Source organism: Polypterus senegalus, chromosome 12 (assembly GCF_016835505.1).
Source record: "Polypterus senegalus isolate Bchr_013 chromosome 12, ASM1683550v1, whole genome shotgun sequence".
Classification (NCBI taxonomy): Eukaryota; Metazoa; Chordata; class Cladistia; order Polypteriformes; family Polypteridae; genus Polypterus; species Polypterus senegalus.
Genome location: NC_053165.1, coordinates 58,543,927 through 58,560,476, shown reverse-complemented (window position 1 = coordinate 58,560,476; position 16,550 = coordinate 58,543,927). Strand labels below are relative to the sequence as shown.

At 43.3% G+C, this 16,550-nt stretch overlaps 1 protein-coding gene across 2 annotated transcripts in view; it reads right to left on the bottom strand.

Annotated features, from left to right (window-relative positions):
* The window catches only part of si:dkey-215k6.1 (transmembrane protein 132C), a 447,906-nt gene that overhangs the window by 3,148 nt on the left and 428,208 nt on the right, over positions 1–16,550 (bottom strand). For both annotated transcript variants that reach the window (XM_039771576.1, XM_039771574.1), the window contains exons 6-8: positions 13,753–13,958; positions 10,353–10,626; positions 7,860–8,051 (exon numbers count right to left, since the gene is read on the bottom strand). In XM_039771576.1, the coding sequence (XP_039627510.1) occupies positions 7,860–8,051; positions 10,353–10,626; positions 13,753–13,958 (672 nt within the window). The remainder of the gene's footprint in view (positions 1–7,859; positions 8,052–10,352; positions 10,627–13,752; positions 13,959–16,550) is intronic.

Below are 16,550 nucleotides of genomic sequence, written 5' to 3'. Positions count from 1 at the left end.
ACCTACCGAAATTAATCAGGTCAGCTGACTCCATGAATTCTTTTTAAAAACAACTCCAAACTCATCTGTTCAGGAAGGCTTTTAACTCTATTTGACTTTACTACCCTTCTCTCAGTTTACCTCTATGTCAAGATCCTCATGTAACCTGTATGTGTGTGTGCTAGACCATCAATTATGTTGTCTGTTAGGCTTTTCTCTGAATTAACGGTCTTAATCTTCTTTATTTATTTATCTGGTTTAGTACAATGCTATATACTGTATACCCTGCCGTTCTTTCTTAAACTCTGTGAAGTGCCCTGAGCTTGGGAAAGGTGCTATATAAATAAAATGTATTAGTATTATTATTTATTTTGATTTTGCATATTCAAATATGGGAGGAGTTGGGGAGGCCCGTTAAAATTCACGTTCACTGTGATTTATAAAGAGGATGTGTGTGGAGCTTTGCCTACACAGTTTTATGCACCTGAATTTCTGTTTCTGTCCGTACACCATGTTTCAGTGTGACTTCTACGCATGGTGTTATACACGAGGCCCCAGGTGACTGTGCATGAATTCTGTGCACGCATACACAATGCACGAGGGACCTCCATTTTAACGGAACTTCTCAGTACCTGTGGCATGACCAGGAGAAGGAAAGGGTAGTCCCCTTGGTATTGGCCATCTTGTCATCTGTCCTTTACCAGAAGTGACTGTCACCTTAGCCAGTCCTAGGTGGCACCCTGAAGAGCGGCAGGCTGTTTGCATGAAAGCCGGACGTGCTTCATATACAGCAGATATGTTGTGTACCAGATGAAGGGGCATTGAAGTTGGGGGCCGCTATTGTCTGATCTTAGTCATCATAGCAAAGTTGTTTTTGTTGACACTATTAGTCGTTATATAATAAAGAGTTCCAATAAATCTTTGTTTATGAAACTAAAATGCAGCCATCATGTAATAACTATTTTTGGTGCATCGGTCATTTTAAAAATACCTTGATAAATGACTTAGTCTGAGCCAATGATTTATGTCCAGTATACTTTAACAGTCTTCCTCCATGGAGCTTTAATCCAGTAGCTACTTTAGTCAAAGGAAAGACGAGGCTTTCTGAAAAGAGCCAATGTGCAGTAGACCGAGAGGTCAGAGAAGTTTCAAAAATCTGGGCCAATTGCTGAAAACAATTAAGAACCTTGCAGCACTGCCACAGTATAGAAGTTTGTCTTGAAATCAAGCTGCAGACTTTACGGCTCCGGTTAAAACTGACATAACACAAATCCGAGGCAGGTGAGAGTCGTCATGGGTGAGGGCAGCCAGTGCAGCTCGACCCAGACAAGCCTTCAGAGGAATGCCACTTTTATAGCTTTTCTTGTGCTTTTAATGAAACACAACAACGAAAGGCCGTGCAAACCTACTGCATCGAAGACTGCCCTTGGTGTTTGTCGACATCTTGTCAGGCTCCATCTTTTTTATTGTTGTGCATTTCCCCTTGACTGACTCTCCTCTCCTCTTTCATGGCTACCTGTGCTGAATTAAACATGTGGTTTATAGAGCTGAACATGTGATAGATTTACTTAAGACTTATAAAATAATTTGAAACCAGTTTAATTATGGAAACATGGCTGCAAACACAACAGAATCCTGACTGAAAAATGAAAGGTAGTAGTGGAAAGTATAAAAATGTATCATTTCTGTAAAGACGAGCTCTTGCCATTTATTTTTCTACAGGTTTTGTGTTTTAAGGAATGTCCTTGTGAGTGTAATTGCATGGTCTACCCGTTGACAAGTCTGTAAAAGTTCAGTGTAGCCCTTTTAAAGTTGCATTTGTTACACAACTCACACATCCAGAGGTCCTGTCAGAGAGCCGAGTGTGACTTGCAGTATGCGTCTGCACTCAGGAATCAATTAGCCAATCAGGACGACACCCACCGAGGCCATGTTCTCTCAGTGGTCTCGTCACTTCCCTTGACCAGCTCATCTGATTCAGGTTTTTTATTATTTAATCTAATGGGTGGCACACTTCCTTCATACAGTGCCCCTCAGTGTGGCTGACACTCAGTAGCCCACCTGAACAAAGCTATCAATATGCTAACTCTGCAGTGCAGTTGCCCCCGTGTCCAGGGCTGTTGTGAGGCCACTTGTGCTCTTGCAGCTCTTCTCCTTCTTTCCATTGTAGCGCTGCACATTTTGAGCAGGATACTGGCGGCCATAAAAGCCCATTTCAGACGGCAGTAATTACTTTTGTTTTTAAGATCAATACAGAAAATTGTGCTTACACGGACTTTGATTTGAGATGTGCGTGCACAGATCCCTGCTACAACATGGACATATAGTGAACACTGTAAAGGTCCAGCAAAAAATCATAGACAGGCTGACAGTGTGCTGTTGTGTCTCACAACTCCGGAGTCTCGGCCTGAGTCCTGCTTGTGTGGGGTCTGCATGTTCACCCCATTTGATTAGCAAATCTACATTAACTCGGTGGCGGGTGTGTGCAAGAGGTACTGGATTAAACAGGGGTGATGATGGATGGACAAGTGCGTCAAAGACACTGGATACAAACTGACAAGCCTTGTGGGGCCTCACAGGCCGGCCTCCCCTCTTGGCCACCCTACCATGTGTCTTCTCTTATTGTTCGACTTGGGCCTGTATGCGGTTTTCTTCTGGTACTCCAACTTTCCTCCAGCATGTTAGGTCAGTTGGTGAGTAACGCTGGCTCTCTGTGATGGTGGGTGTAGGTTTGTACCCATGAGTGGGCTCTGTAAAGGACTGGGTTACCATCCAGGGTCAAGCCTTGCACCCAGTGCTGTAGGCCCAGCATCAGCACCCTGTGAGTCCAAACTGGAAAACAAGATGGAAAGTGAACACGCTGATGAAGTGCTTAATGCCAGATGATGTTACAGTACTCTTGGTTTACTGACAACTTCAAATAGCTGGCTATATCAAGTTGGCTCAACCACCATATTGAACTTGTTGTCATTCATTCTGTTTCTTCATAATGAAAAAGAAAGGCGTGCGCAGTGTGAAATGAAGGCCGTGGGTGTGTCTGCTGTGCTCTTATGAATGCGGTTTTTTAAGAGGGCAGCTTCATCGCACTTCCGCAGTGCACACATACAAATCATTTACTTTATTTTTATTCCAACAGAGGATATTACTCTGCTTCACATATGATCCTGAAACTTTTCTAACTTTCTTGACCTCACCCAGGATTTCAAGGCCACACCTCGAAGGGATCAATGCATTCAACTTCATGACTCTGCTCGCTTGTCATCGGCTTTGAGCTTCATTCTATAAGTGACTGGGCAGCAACTGCACAAGAGACTGGAAATCTGTTTTTAAAGCACAGACACTTCATATTTTTTTATTTTTAGAACTGTTGGACTTCCATTACAATATACAGAATCAAATAATTAGCACAGGGCTTGGTTATACCAAGTGCAGGAATTCTGTACGAATACCTAAAGAAGAGACGTAAAGCAGCAGTTCAGCATTCCCTTGGCCTTACTGAGGCAGGACGTCACAAAGTAAGACTGAGCCGCACTCCTTAAACATGAGCCGCATTAAATACGCGAGACCGAGCAGCCTCAGTCGTCAGTGGTGCAGCGGCACAAGTAGTTCATGACTGGCAGCTCCTGTGTAGATGGTACATGCATACGCGTTGTAGGCACACTGCTGTATACGCCAGCCCCTAGTGTGGCACCTTTCATCCTTACTAGAAGGAGCCGATCACAATGACCTGCTGCAGCTAGCAGAAGGACTAGGAATGTGCCATTTATAAAGAGTCCAACACGACATCACAGCATTCCAGAAGGTGAACATCTCCCAGAACATATGTTATCTCTGGAGACACATAACAGGCAATCAAGATCTGCTATAATTGTCATCTGAAATATTTCTAATCATGCAATCTGCCACTTGGACATGGCTGTGCAAGATTCTGTGATGAAGTAAAAATAATCTCCTGATCAGACCACCAGTCAGGAGCAAAGTGAAATCACTGACACTGAAGCAGGGCTACAACAGGTCACGCCTGAAGTGAAAGCAATATATTTGGGAAAAAGAAGGGCATCAGTGGAAGAGAACTTTGTGTAGAGGCTGGTTTAAGACCCATAGTCCCTCCTCAACCATCCTGCAAGTGGTAAAAAGGAACAGGTCAGCACAGCGGAGCCAAGGAAGGTGGAACAAAGGAAATATGCGTCAATACTCCCATGACAGCGCAGGGAAATATCTGTCCTGCCCTTCCTTTCTTAAACCAACGCTACATGAACAGGTGACTCAGACCCTTCAACAGGACAACACCTACCATTCCATGTGTGGCTGAAGTGCTTGATCCTTTATTTCTGGAAGTCGTATTTGCTGGAGTTTGTTGAAAACTGTCCTGTTAGCGTCATCAAGAACACATGCAGCGACACTGACTGTGATGTAAGATCATCTGTTGAGCGAAGGACAAGCTGCAGCTGGTCTTCCCAGTGGTCTCCTGGCTCCTTGCAGACCAAGACAGATCCCATGAATGTTTCATCATGATGCGCTTCACTTTGGGCTCTTTTTCTCTGCCACTGGCTTAGCTCTCTTGGTGCTTTACCTCAACAGTGTGCAGAGTAATGGTAGGTGAGATGTACAGCTCTCTTAACAATTTTACCAACTTAAAAATTAAAATCAAATGTTGTTCGGGAGAGTGACTTGTCCTCAAAAGTAAGAGGAGCCCCAGTCTCTGTCTTACTGTGAACACTGCAGTTTTGATGGGTAACGTCGCTGGTGGATGATGATGATGTACTTGTAGGGGTAGCTGTCTGACTTGTGTCTCCCAGCCTTAGCTTGGGGAAGGTCACACTTCTTGTGACAGTAATAACATGGAAGATAGTCTAGCGTGCAAATATCGGACTACCTTGAAGGGACTTTCTCTGTTCTTGTGTCCTAGTGCATGATCCAGTAGGTTGCCATTTCATTTTTCAGTGTCACCCAAAGACATGCACTTGGTATTCTAAAAGCCCAAGCAGCATGTATAGCAGCCATCCCCACCCGTTTGTAGTGTTTTGACTTCTTCTGTTCGCACGTTTCCTGATTTGCCACAAAGGGGTCCCAAATGTGCACTGCAGTTGTGAGATGACCTTGACCCCAGACCGCCCCGTCACCACATGTTAAGTTTGCTTTTTTAAATTAGTCGCACTACATAGTTATATGATTGAGCATTGAATACGATAAACTCGAGCCAGTATTGACCGTTATGGTTCATTGAGAAACCAATAATACACACAAAGCCAGCTGTATTTGTAACAAAAGCACATAAATCAGTCATTGATAAGCAGACAGACGTCAGCAAACACGGCAGGCTTCTCGTCACACCACTACGTAATGTGGAAACAAAAAGGTATGAATTATAGTCTGACTAATAATAAGTACTGTTAACATTCAGGCTCTTCCTTTCTTATCAACCTTTTTTGAGCTTCATCATACTATGTGACAGTTTCTACCAAAAACTGAAACTAATAAATAATATGTAAAGGAAAAGTATACATCTGTGTGGTTCATGGTCTTAGATAGTGATCCGACTGTAAGGCATAAACGGCATTCTCGATACTCAATCCAAAGTAAGGCAGCCGAGTGCCAGCTGTTGGTGTCACTCATGGACATCGGTGAGACTACGCTGAAGAAAGCATGTGCTGCTGTCGTCAGAGCACTTGTAAGAGAAACAGAAGGTGAGCAGGTGGGATCCAGACATCTGTGCAGAGCTGTTCTGGCGCTTTACAACTCTGAACCACGGTAGATTTAATTACAGTTGCTTGACTTTGATCATCAGAAAACTTTCTTAATTGTCAAAGTTGAAACAAATCTCTACAAATTGCTCTACATGTATTATAGTTAGTAAACACAAAATAATTGACTGTGTACAGGGTGGTCCAGATCTAATTCTGCAGATCCAGATCGTCTGGATGACTTTGATTTATGTGGGGACGACTACAGTTCGGTATGAAGACGATTCTTCATGTCATCAGTTCGCACACTTCTCGATGGTCTGGGATTTTTCGGGTGATTTTCTATGTGATAAACGTAATAAGTTATAGCGTAATGAAAATTGCCTAATTAGATCTGGACCACTCTATAAGTATTTCCCTCCTTCGAGCCAGTTTTAGTAGATGGACCTTTGGCGGCCATGGCAGCCTTGAGTCTGGGTGCACAGTCAGTTTTGCACATCTTCCACTGCCATTTTCCTCCATTCCTCTGGAGTCCTGTCAGGTGTCATGGGAATCATGGGTAAAGAGTTTTGTTCAAGACCAGCCAGACATTCTCAATTGGACTGACATCTGGACTCCGATTTGGAAACTCCAGGACGTTAAGGTGGTTGTTTGGTTTTAAGCCCTCCCTTTGTGCTTGGGGTCAGATCTCCACCCAGGATGCAGCTCTTTTGTAGATGGCAGCAGGTTCACCTCCAGGATCTTTTGGCCTGTATCTTCACAATTCGGCCGCACAGAGTTCCTGCTTGACAGTGGTGATGGTGTACTTTGGATGGTAAGGAGTGTTTAGTATGACTGGACCATTGACCATTCCTCCACTAAAGTCTTGCACGTGCCTCCTGGTAAACTCTACCTGAAAGGTTATAGGAGATTTTTTTGAATAGTTGCTTTCTCTTTCCTAAAAATCTGCAACGGGTTTTATGCACCGTCCCTCCCGCCTCAGCCACAGAAGCCTGTAGCCCCTTCAGACCTTCATAGATGTTCTGGTTGTCTCCTTTGCTGTGTACCCCTCTTGCACATCTCAAGCTCTTCCCTGCTCTCTCCATTCCTTAATGACTGACCTGAATGAGCTCCGAGGGATGTTCATTGACTTTGAAACTTTCTTGTGCCCATCCCCATGGTGTTTCTGGAGTGTTCCCTTGTCTGTGCGTTTTAGTTTTTTGCCTTGAAACTGCCTAACAAGCCAGAGGACCTTCCACTTACAAGTGTACAGTATGTATGCTGCAATCACCTGACGCCCTGAACTGCACAAAGGTGACGTCCATTGAACTAATTCTGTGTCTTCTAAACCCCACTGGCTATTCCAGCAATACATCAGAAAAGGTCAGCCATTATTTGGGGTTTAGTAATATATTCAAATCAATTAGGAGAGATTTGTTTTCACTTTGACAACTTACGAGTCTTCTTAATTACATCCCCTGTGTTGTAAAACAATAAAACACGACAAAGTCCAAGGCACTGCACAAATACGATATACAGTATGCATGAGTTGCTTAGGGGGTTTCAGCATGGCCTATAAGTATTTTGTGGCAGATGTGACCAAGTAACCAAAAAAAAATCAATACAGTTTACAAAATTACACTTTTGCTTTTTCTATCAAATTTTAGACATTGCTGTCTTTTTATTTTGATTTGTTTATAATTTAAAGATTAAAATAAGATGGGCTCCTAGTTACTGTATCATGAACTGCTGAAGCGCCCTCACTGTTTGGCTGCCACGTATTTTTGCACGACGCTGCTCTTTGCTGTAGCGTCTTGTCGGTGCGTATTCTTTTCCTTGGATTTCCCTGTAGCATAGATACAGTATACGGAGTTGTTAGTGACGGCTCGAATCCTCTTTAGCGCTCAGACTGAAAGATGTTGTCATGTTTATCCTTCACATTCTGTGCTGCCATGTCAAGCCAGTTTAATCTCTGACATTGGCGTTCGAGCTTTACCGTCCATGTATTCATCCTGCATGGACAGCTTCATTACAAAGCTGCTCAGCTCGGGGTCAGAATGTAAGTAGTAAAACAGTAAGTTTCATATTTATAAAATCAGTTTTGCTTTTCCTTTTTATTCAGCCGTACTGTTGGTCTGTTGCTGTGACAGTAATAACCGCTGAGCTGACCGGTCTGTGCCCATTCAATATTAGCTAATAGTGCAGCAGTGACCGTACCTGTTTGGGTGCATGAAGGAGCTCCTGGGCGGTGGTTGTAGCAAGGATGGCTCTGTTACTCCCAGTACTGGGCTGCAGGCTTAAAGATAGTCCTGCTAGCAGCTGGAGTCCGAGATCTGTAATCGTCACCTTGTCATCCAGAACTGTCACAGTTTTTTCTGCCAAAATGGAGTCAGAGAGCGGCGACAGGACCTGAAATATTTAGTCCACATGTGGTTAGCATATTAAATATTCAATACACATTCCATAAAAAAAGGCATTTACAGGCATACATCTTAATGCTGCTAAAACATTCTGGAAAGAATAAATTGGAGAGTGAAACGTGAAAAGAGACTAAATCAAGAGTGAATCTGACAATAGTGATTTTGAGAGAAAATTTCAATGAAAGTCAATTTTAAAGCATTCATGTGGGGCAGTTACAATTTATAGAAAAATACACCTCAGCATCGTCTTACTCAGATGTGCCTTATCGGCTCTGATGAAGATTCATTCTTATACAGTAAATGCCTTGTCACTTGCGTGTGTATTTGATGTTTTCAGTTTGGGTGCAGTACAGGCAGGAATGAAACCGAGGAAGTGAGAGTCCTGATCAGAATACCCTCCGTCATGAGAAGACCCCTCGGTGTCTGCGCCCCACTTATTAATCTGCCTCTGTTACAGACATGTCAGACTACTGCTGCCACATGATAACATTATTAGTGATAAAGCACACCTCTGTCCTTAATAACCACTTTTATCACAGGCAGCCTCCCTTCTCCACGGTGTACTTTTTATTTTCCCCTCATTTCCAGAGAGAAGTCCTAATGTAAGAAAGTAACAAGACCATTTGTTACATGGAATCTTCTTATTTGCGACCTTTTGATTTGGCTAACATCTGACAAATGAATGCCACATGAAGGACCAGCCACATCCACAATGAAGTACTTCTAAAACAAAGTTACAATTCCGTGATATTAATTAGCTTGGAGATGCATATGAACGTGCATTGAGCTTACAGAGCCTGCAGGACAAAAGTAGGGCAAGATCCATGACCGCACATTGCTACTGGCGTTCACGGTGGGCTCATGGTGTGATTATTGACATCTCATTTCCTCTAACACCTTTCCTGGTAACAAAAAGAAACACCATACCTTTGTTTTCCCTGAAATGATTTCTAGCATCTGGGAATTCCTGGGCCAGTTCAGACTCAAATCCCTGCACATTAGAGGGATTGCCGTGCCCAGAACACCACTATACATCATGTCCACTCCTTGTCCAAATCATTTCAAACCTGTCCTCAATTCTTGTACTAAACGGAAGATGGGGACATGGAGGTACCTGTTGTGTGTATACTGTACGATTCTTCCAAGGACTTGGCTCCTATTCCAAAACCACTGCTGGACACAACAGCCCGCTTTCTTCTCCCTCACTAATGAATAACACACATGAATATTAATAATAAATGGTGTTTAATAAGGCCTGCTTTTTTGTTAACTCATACATATGAAGCATACAGTAGTTGAGGAACAGTCGTGGTCAGAATTGTCAATCTTCTGACAAATACAGAATGTTCTGAGATGTTTCAGGTAAAGAAGACGGACATTTCGAGGTAAGGCAGTTGCACTGACTAATCGTGGCCAGGGCTGTGTAGTCGATACATAAAACCTTCGACCAGTTCGTAATCGGACTCACATATTTACTATGTTGATTGAAATACAAGACACATGGCACTTCATCACTGCCAGCATGAATCACCAGTTTACTTTTAGCACTCTATCTAGCCTGTTAAAGTTTGGGTTTAAAGGCTGTAGTGATGCCGCTGTGGATTTTTTATATTATTAAATAAATAATGATCACAGAACTAAACAAGAGTCAATATTTTTACTAGAATGTCAGAAGAAAAAAACTAATTTTGTTGAATTAGTATATTGAAACTGAAAATATTAAAGTCAGAGTCAGTACATTTTTAGTGCCTCCATCTCCCCAGCCCTGATCGTGGTGCTGGAGTGTGGGGACATTGAGTATCACGTTGAATATCACCGCTGACATGACAGTAATCTGTAACAGCAATCCATTTTCAATGAGGACCACGCCCATGCAGTAGGTGTATCACCACCGAGGTAAAGCTAATGTTGAACTTTTAAAGGTACAAACACAGGCGTGGGGACCCTGACTGAGGCACAGAGTCATCAGTGTCTGCTACAGGCATTGTCCTGTCTTCCAGAAGATGACTCAAAGCCCAAGTAGGAGAAGTACTTCTGTGGATGTTGCTTACAATAAGGATTCTGAGGATCACACTGTTGTAACTTCTATCGTCGATCAGAATACTGTACTGCAGGTTCGATATGACTGAGTGTGCCCTGCAATGCCCTGGCCTCTTATCCATGCTTGACTCCTGCCTTTTGCCTAAAGCACCCAGAGGTTTTGAGTTTCTGTGATGGGATTAAGTAGATTCAGAAAACTGATGGCTACACATTCCTGTAAATTGGTCTGACACAATCAAAAGAGTTGTACCTGGATGGTGGTGATGCCAAGCTCTTTTCCTATTAGTATCCGTCCATCCTGAAGCTTGGCAATCCTTGGCTCCTCCACTTTGAAGAAGTCAGTGACCAAGTCTGTAATGTCTGCTTGCCAGTCAGAGCTCAGCATGTAGCTGAGTTCACCCCCAGTGTCAGAGGGCTCAGCTACAAAATGCGTAAGAACTCGCACCACTGCATGCTGGTATTGGAGTGTGCATCCTTTTCCTTTTTTCTCATCATCATCTTCATCATCACTTTCTCGAGTTGGCCTATACAGATAGATTATGGGAATGAAAATATATCAAGTGGTTAATCTCAAAGACACTGGTGAGTTTAAATACTTGGGATCAACAGTACAGAGTTAACGGGGATTGTGGAGCAGAGGTGAAAAAGAGAGTGCAGGCAGGGTGGAATGGGTGGAGAAGAGTGTCAGGAGTAATGTGTGACAGACAGGTATCAGCAAGAGTGAAAGGGAAGGTCTACAGGACAGTAGTGAGACCAGCTGTGTTATATGGGTTGGAGACGGTGGCACTGACCAGAAAGTGGGAGACAGAGCTGGAGGTGGCAGAGTTAAAGAAGTTAACATGCATTGGGTGTGACGAGGATGGATAGGATTAGAAATGAGGACATTGGAGGGTCAGCTCAAGTTGGACGGTTGGGAGACAAAGTCAGGGAGGTGAGATTGCGATGGTTTGGACATATGCAGAGGAGAGATGCTGGGTATAATGAGAGAAGGGTGCTAAGGATTGAGCTGTCAGGCAAGATAAAAAGAAGAAGGCCTAAGAGAATGTTTCTGGATGTGGTGAGAGAGGACATGCAGGTGATGGGTGTAACAGAACAAGATGCAGAGGACAGAAAGATGTGGAAGAAGATGATCTGCTGTGGCAACGTCTAACAGGAGCAGCCGAAAGAAGAAGAAGAAGAATCTCAAAGATATTGATGACAACTGAAAACTTGGTACTCCTAGACAGTGCCCGATGTATGCCATCTTTCACTCAAAAACCCCAAGAGAGCTCCTCAGGGTAAAAAATGAGCCGAATAGAGTGATGCAGAGTCGTATGAGACAAAGTAAACTTTTACCTGCACTGCACAAGCTGGACTGTAAGGTGGGTCCCACAATACAGACCACAAGGGGTATTCGGCTTTTAATGTACAAATACTGAAGAAAAAGGGTGCACGTTCAGCTTGCCTAAAATCAGGAGCGACCAAAGAGTAAACACTACTCCTCACGTTCAAATATTCATGATCAAGTTTGGAAAAAGATGAGCTGTGTCAGAGTAAACAAGACGACAGATGTGGCATATAATATTTATCATCTTCAGCTGAACATGCAGGCACATTAAAAGCTGATTGTAATGCTGTTTATGACGTGCAGTTTATTGTCTACTTAGTACACCATTTCCCCATTACCTTATTTTTTTTTAATTAATGACTCCACTAACATCATATAAGATCACTGTAATCCTCAAAGAATGACAGTCTGTTTTTTAAATATTAACAATCGTAAAGAGCAAGCAGGTTCATTTCCTCAGTGTGGGGAGGTGCTCATGCCCAATAACTGGCGGCCACCATTAGTCTATTCACTAAATGCTGCTGTAGCCGATCGGTGGGCTCTGCATGCCAAAGTGTCTCTTTAAATGCTTTGTGCTCAAATGCCAGGCAGATTTTGGATGTGCTATTTGAACAGCACAGGTTTTGCCTCCACACGTTGGTTTTTGTCAGCTGCTGCTCGTGTGAATATCGATGAGTACGTCACTATCACCTCCCTGGCCACAGCAGCGTTTGGACAGAAGAACAACGTTAATAAAAATCCATCATAGATAACGTCTTCATTATTACTTTTTTGTGAAATGTACAGTGATGGGTCCCTGCTTTTATTAATTTGCCATTTTGCCAAAGAGATGAAGATTGAAAGTTGATTTAAGAATTCGTAGCATTTTTGCATTTAATGCATAAGAAATGTGAAAATACTGTATGTGTACTGTAAGTGAAATACTGTATCCTCAAATTATGTACACTACAGGGTACTGCCATTTACACAGCTTAATTTGCAAGACAAGTGTAAATAAAAGAAAGCTTTTGTTGGTAAAGGATTCTTTATTGCAAAAGTGAAGACATCAGGCCATGTAAAAGAGGAGTTGAGCCTCGAGAAGGCCATCAAAGAGTCAGTCCTGCGATATTTCTTAAACAATGAGCCTTCGGCTTCTTCCTGTTCGTAAGTCACATGCTGCTTGGTTTTCACCCTTTTTTCCCTCTAATTTATCACGAGCATCTCTAAAACGGTCGACATTTTCAATTTTAGAAACATGTCAGGCACCTTTCAGTCTTCCAGTGTGGCTCAGCCAAAGCCCATCAGCACCTGAAGTGCTTTATCGAGTGAAATAATAACCACACATCTGCTCAAGTACAGTCAAACTAACCTCCTTCACACCGAGTGACAACCTGGCGTCACGTACACGTGGTGTTCTGTTGCACTTTATAACTCGTCATAAAATTCTGACTTGAGCAGTGCAGGGACCTAAAGTGCTTTACAAAATGGCACCATCAGTGTCTTTCTGGTTTTGAAATGGCTCCTCTTTTTAACTGTACAGTATATCATCCATCCACAGGACCCCACCAGTGTAATTCTCTCTCCCTCTTCGGCCAGTTCAGTGTGTGACTGGCATTGCTGGCTGACTGCTCAAGTGTGAGGCAGAGGAGGAGCAGGCCTGTGTGTGCTTGGGCGTGTGCCCACTACCTTCCCTTTGCTTTCTGTCATCAACATAATGTAACTTCTAAGCTGGCATTATCTGATTGTAGATTACTGGGATTTTTTAAACAAAGGATGTATCTTTGAATGGAAGCAGCACAACGTGATTTGGAAAACTAAGGTGGTGGAAGCTGGTATTGAATGAACAATGTCTGGCTGTTGGCCTGGAAGAGGAAGAGCAGCAGAGCCATCTCAGAGAGCACTGTGCCATACGTTGAATATGGCATACAATAACTGGCTACGGAGTGTTCACAGATACAATGCCCCCTGCCTAATCACTGGGGAGAGCAGAGGGAGATGACGCCCCGCATGATGAGCGCCTTACAAATAGTTTGTGAATGCAGAGTATGTTGTTGTGAGCTGCCTTTCGTTTTGTATGTATGAGCAGATCTCAGGTAATAAATACTAAGACTAATAAGTATGAACCAGTTACAAGATGCCTTGCCTCCTTGCTGGGTTTATTCAGTTTTGTTGAGCAGTAAGAAACAGAATTGCTGTCAAAGCTCTGCCAGGTACACAGAGTGTATTTATTTTAAGCGAGGCCAGCAGGGGGGCTCAGCACAGCCCGTTTTTGACTGCTTATCCACTCCATTGCACACTGCAAAGTACAGTGTCGTATTTGCATAGAGACAGCCAGTAGTGTTACCTTTTGTTGGAGACAATGGGCACTCGCCAGCCTTTGATCTGGCTGAGTTCTGCATCAGACACTTCAATCTGCAGGGGAAGGCGCGGTACCCACACGGTGATGTCCAGCCAGGAGGTCAAGTACATGTAGGTGAAGTTCACCAAGACGTTTAGACGGCCTTTCATTTCCTTACCATTGACAAGGACAAAGTCACATGTCTCGGACACCTAAGGAGACAGACAGACAGAACAGAGAAAGTGTCCATAATTATTTTATAACTATACAGAAAATGAATTTCCTTCATTGATAATAATTGTAGCATCAGCTGAACACCCCGTTCTACTACCGTTATTATGATGTGGTTGCATTACAAGTAAAAGCTACCTCGTACTGTATACCTCCATCTGTTTTACCATCTTGCTTTTCCATTCCATGGTTGTGTTGAGCCAAAGATTATTCTGGCAGCTTTAATAGGTGGGCAGCAAACCAGCCCACAAACAGGACACCCGTCCGCCAGAGACACGTTCATAGTGAAATAACTGAGGGTAGCCCATCAATTTCAGCTGAACATCTTTACAGTACGATAGGGAGTTACGGTGTGTACCAGTAAAACATGTCCTCTTCAGACAGACTGGGACTGGGCCAGACGAAGAAGGAGGAGGAGGAGGAGCAGCCAGCAGGTCTAAGCTCTGCACCTCAATGCTGCTCGCAGATGACAAGATGAGTGAAACTGCATGAGACTTGCAAAGGCTTAAGAGGACTGTCAACTGTTTGACTTTCTTTTCTTAAGCCATGAATGTTTCAACTGTAAGTTTAGCAAAATTTCAAGCAGTAGCAGATTTGAAGGAAGCGCTCATACATAATTAAAAATAGTGTTGCTGCCTCATGGGCCCGGTGCCCTGGGTTTGAACCCTGCCCCCAGGCAGTGGAGTTTCTGCATTCTCAGACGTCCACACCAATGGGGTCTGTTACACAGTTCTGGGGGTCTGTGCCAGTGGACTTGCAGGCAGGAAAGATGGAACTGAACTGCATGTAGAGAAGATTCTGTTAATCTGAAGATGGACAGTGAGCCAGAAAGGTGAAGTTGTAAAACAGAAGTAAAGTTCAATTAAAACAGGCAGATGGAGCAGAGAAGTCCAAGTGTGTAGCTGATGATGACACAGGGCTCCACAGAATTAGCTCATTTGGAAATCCTGAACTTCTGATTCATGTCTATACTATGGAGTGGTCTGAGATTCAGAAAGTGAGCACTCCTTTTTGTGTTTCATTGTATTTATATCTGGGGACTTGTCAGAGAGACAGAGAGAGGGTAGGAGCCTGTGCTGATAGAGCGACTGACCACCTCAAGATCCCAGAGTAGGACCCGAGTGTAGCCGGTCACCCCTCAGCACCACACTAGTTCAGGTGGAATAAACTGATAAGCATTTAAATATTTCTAAAATGGCCCCATGTCTCATTTGTTTTTGTAGAGAATATAAAATGACATTTGAACAAATCCTCATTTGTTATAGTGTGGTAATAGTTTTTAGGAAAAAAAAAATGAACTTAATAAAAAGACCCTTCACCAGCTCTCCATTACAAAGACGTGAAGCTTTACGGTGGTCAGCACAGGAGACTGGTCAGTGGCAGTCGCTGGGGCAGCCCCCGTTTATTTTTATCACCAAAAAGCAGTTGTTCTGAGGTGCACCTTATCAGTTAGTAATGGCATCAAATTGCCCCGAGCCACACTTTGCCTTTGCGCTGCCAGGTAGTAAGTTTCTGTTAGGACGCTGGGTGTGCCTTTCCTCTCCGCCATGCCTGTGCTGGTAGAAGCTCCACATGGCTTCACTGCTGCTGTGTCAGAGAACAGAAGACATGAGCTATCACAAACAATATGCTATTGTAGTAATAGATTGTTAGGGCCTGAACCCTAAAAAATGTATACCATACCTAAACCTAGGAAAGATAACAAGGCCTTAATATTTACATTTATCTTTGTGGGTAACCTGAGCTGAATGCAGACTCGCTCAGCTCTAACATGGGCAGAATGTTTAGGTGCAGAAATCTGTGCAGCCCAATTGTTACAAAGTAAAAGGAACGTATTTTGTTATTGGTCCAGAGATGTATAAACGTCCAAGCATGACGTCCCACAAATGTGATTCCTTTACCGTTTCTTGGTACAAAAACATAAGAAAACACCCTGATACCTCTTAGCACATGCACAACACTCCCCAGACACGCTTACAGCCAATTACATTTCAAACATCTAGCGCCAATTTAAATTAATAAATAGCACGCGTTCTTTAAGATGGAATGTAGTGAAGCTGACACATTCCTCACAGCACTGGATACCCTTTATACCGTAAATGTGTTGCCATTTGGTCAAAGCCCTTCCGCCCGATAAAAGGCTCCTCTCCTCCTTCGTTCCCGGCTGCCATTTTGGCTCAGCTCTGTTGTGAGTGGTAGTACGGGTGTGGATGGTCAGATGAACTCTTAAACAAACGTGTGAGTGCCAGCGAGTCCCAGTGCTCTCAGCGAGTCTTAATGCAGGGTACAACTTGTCTCCCCCCTCACTGTCCTTTCTGACATTTTATTTTTATGTTAGACTCTCAATATGACTATGATTTATGAATAGATACATGCAGGTTATTCAATGCAAATTTCTCTGTTTTAAAGGAGTTGACTTCTGGTAGTTTTCAGCTGTCAAAATGTGTGTCACACCAAGTGATTTTTGTCTGTTAAAAGTGTGGAGATGCATTGCTCTTCTCTGCTGCGAGGCAGTGCAGTAAATGAGAATGGCGATGCCACAACAGAAGGCTGCTTCTTCCTGCTGGAATTTC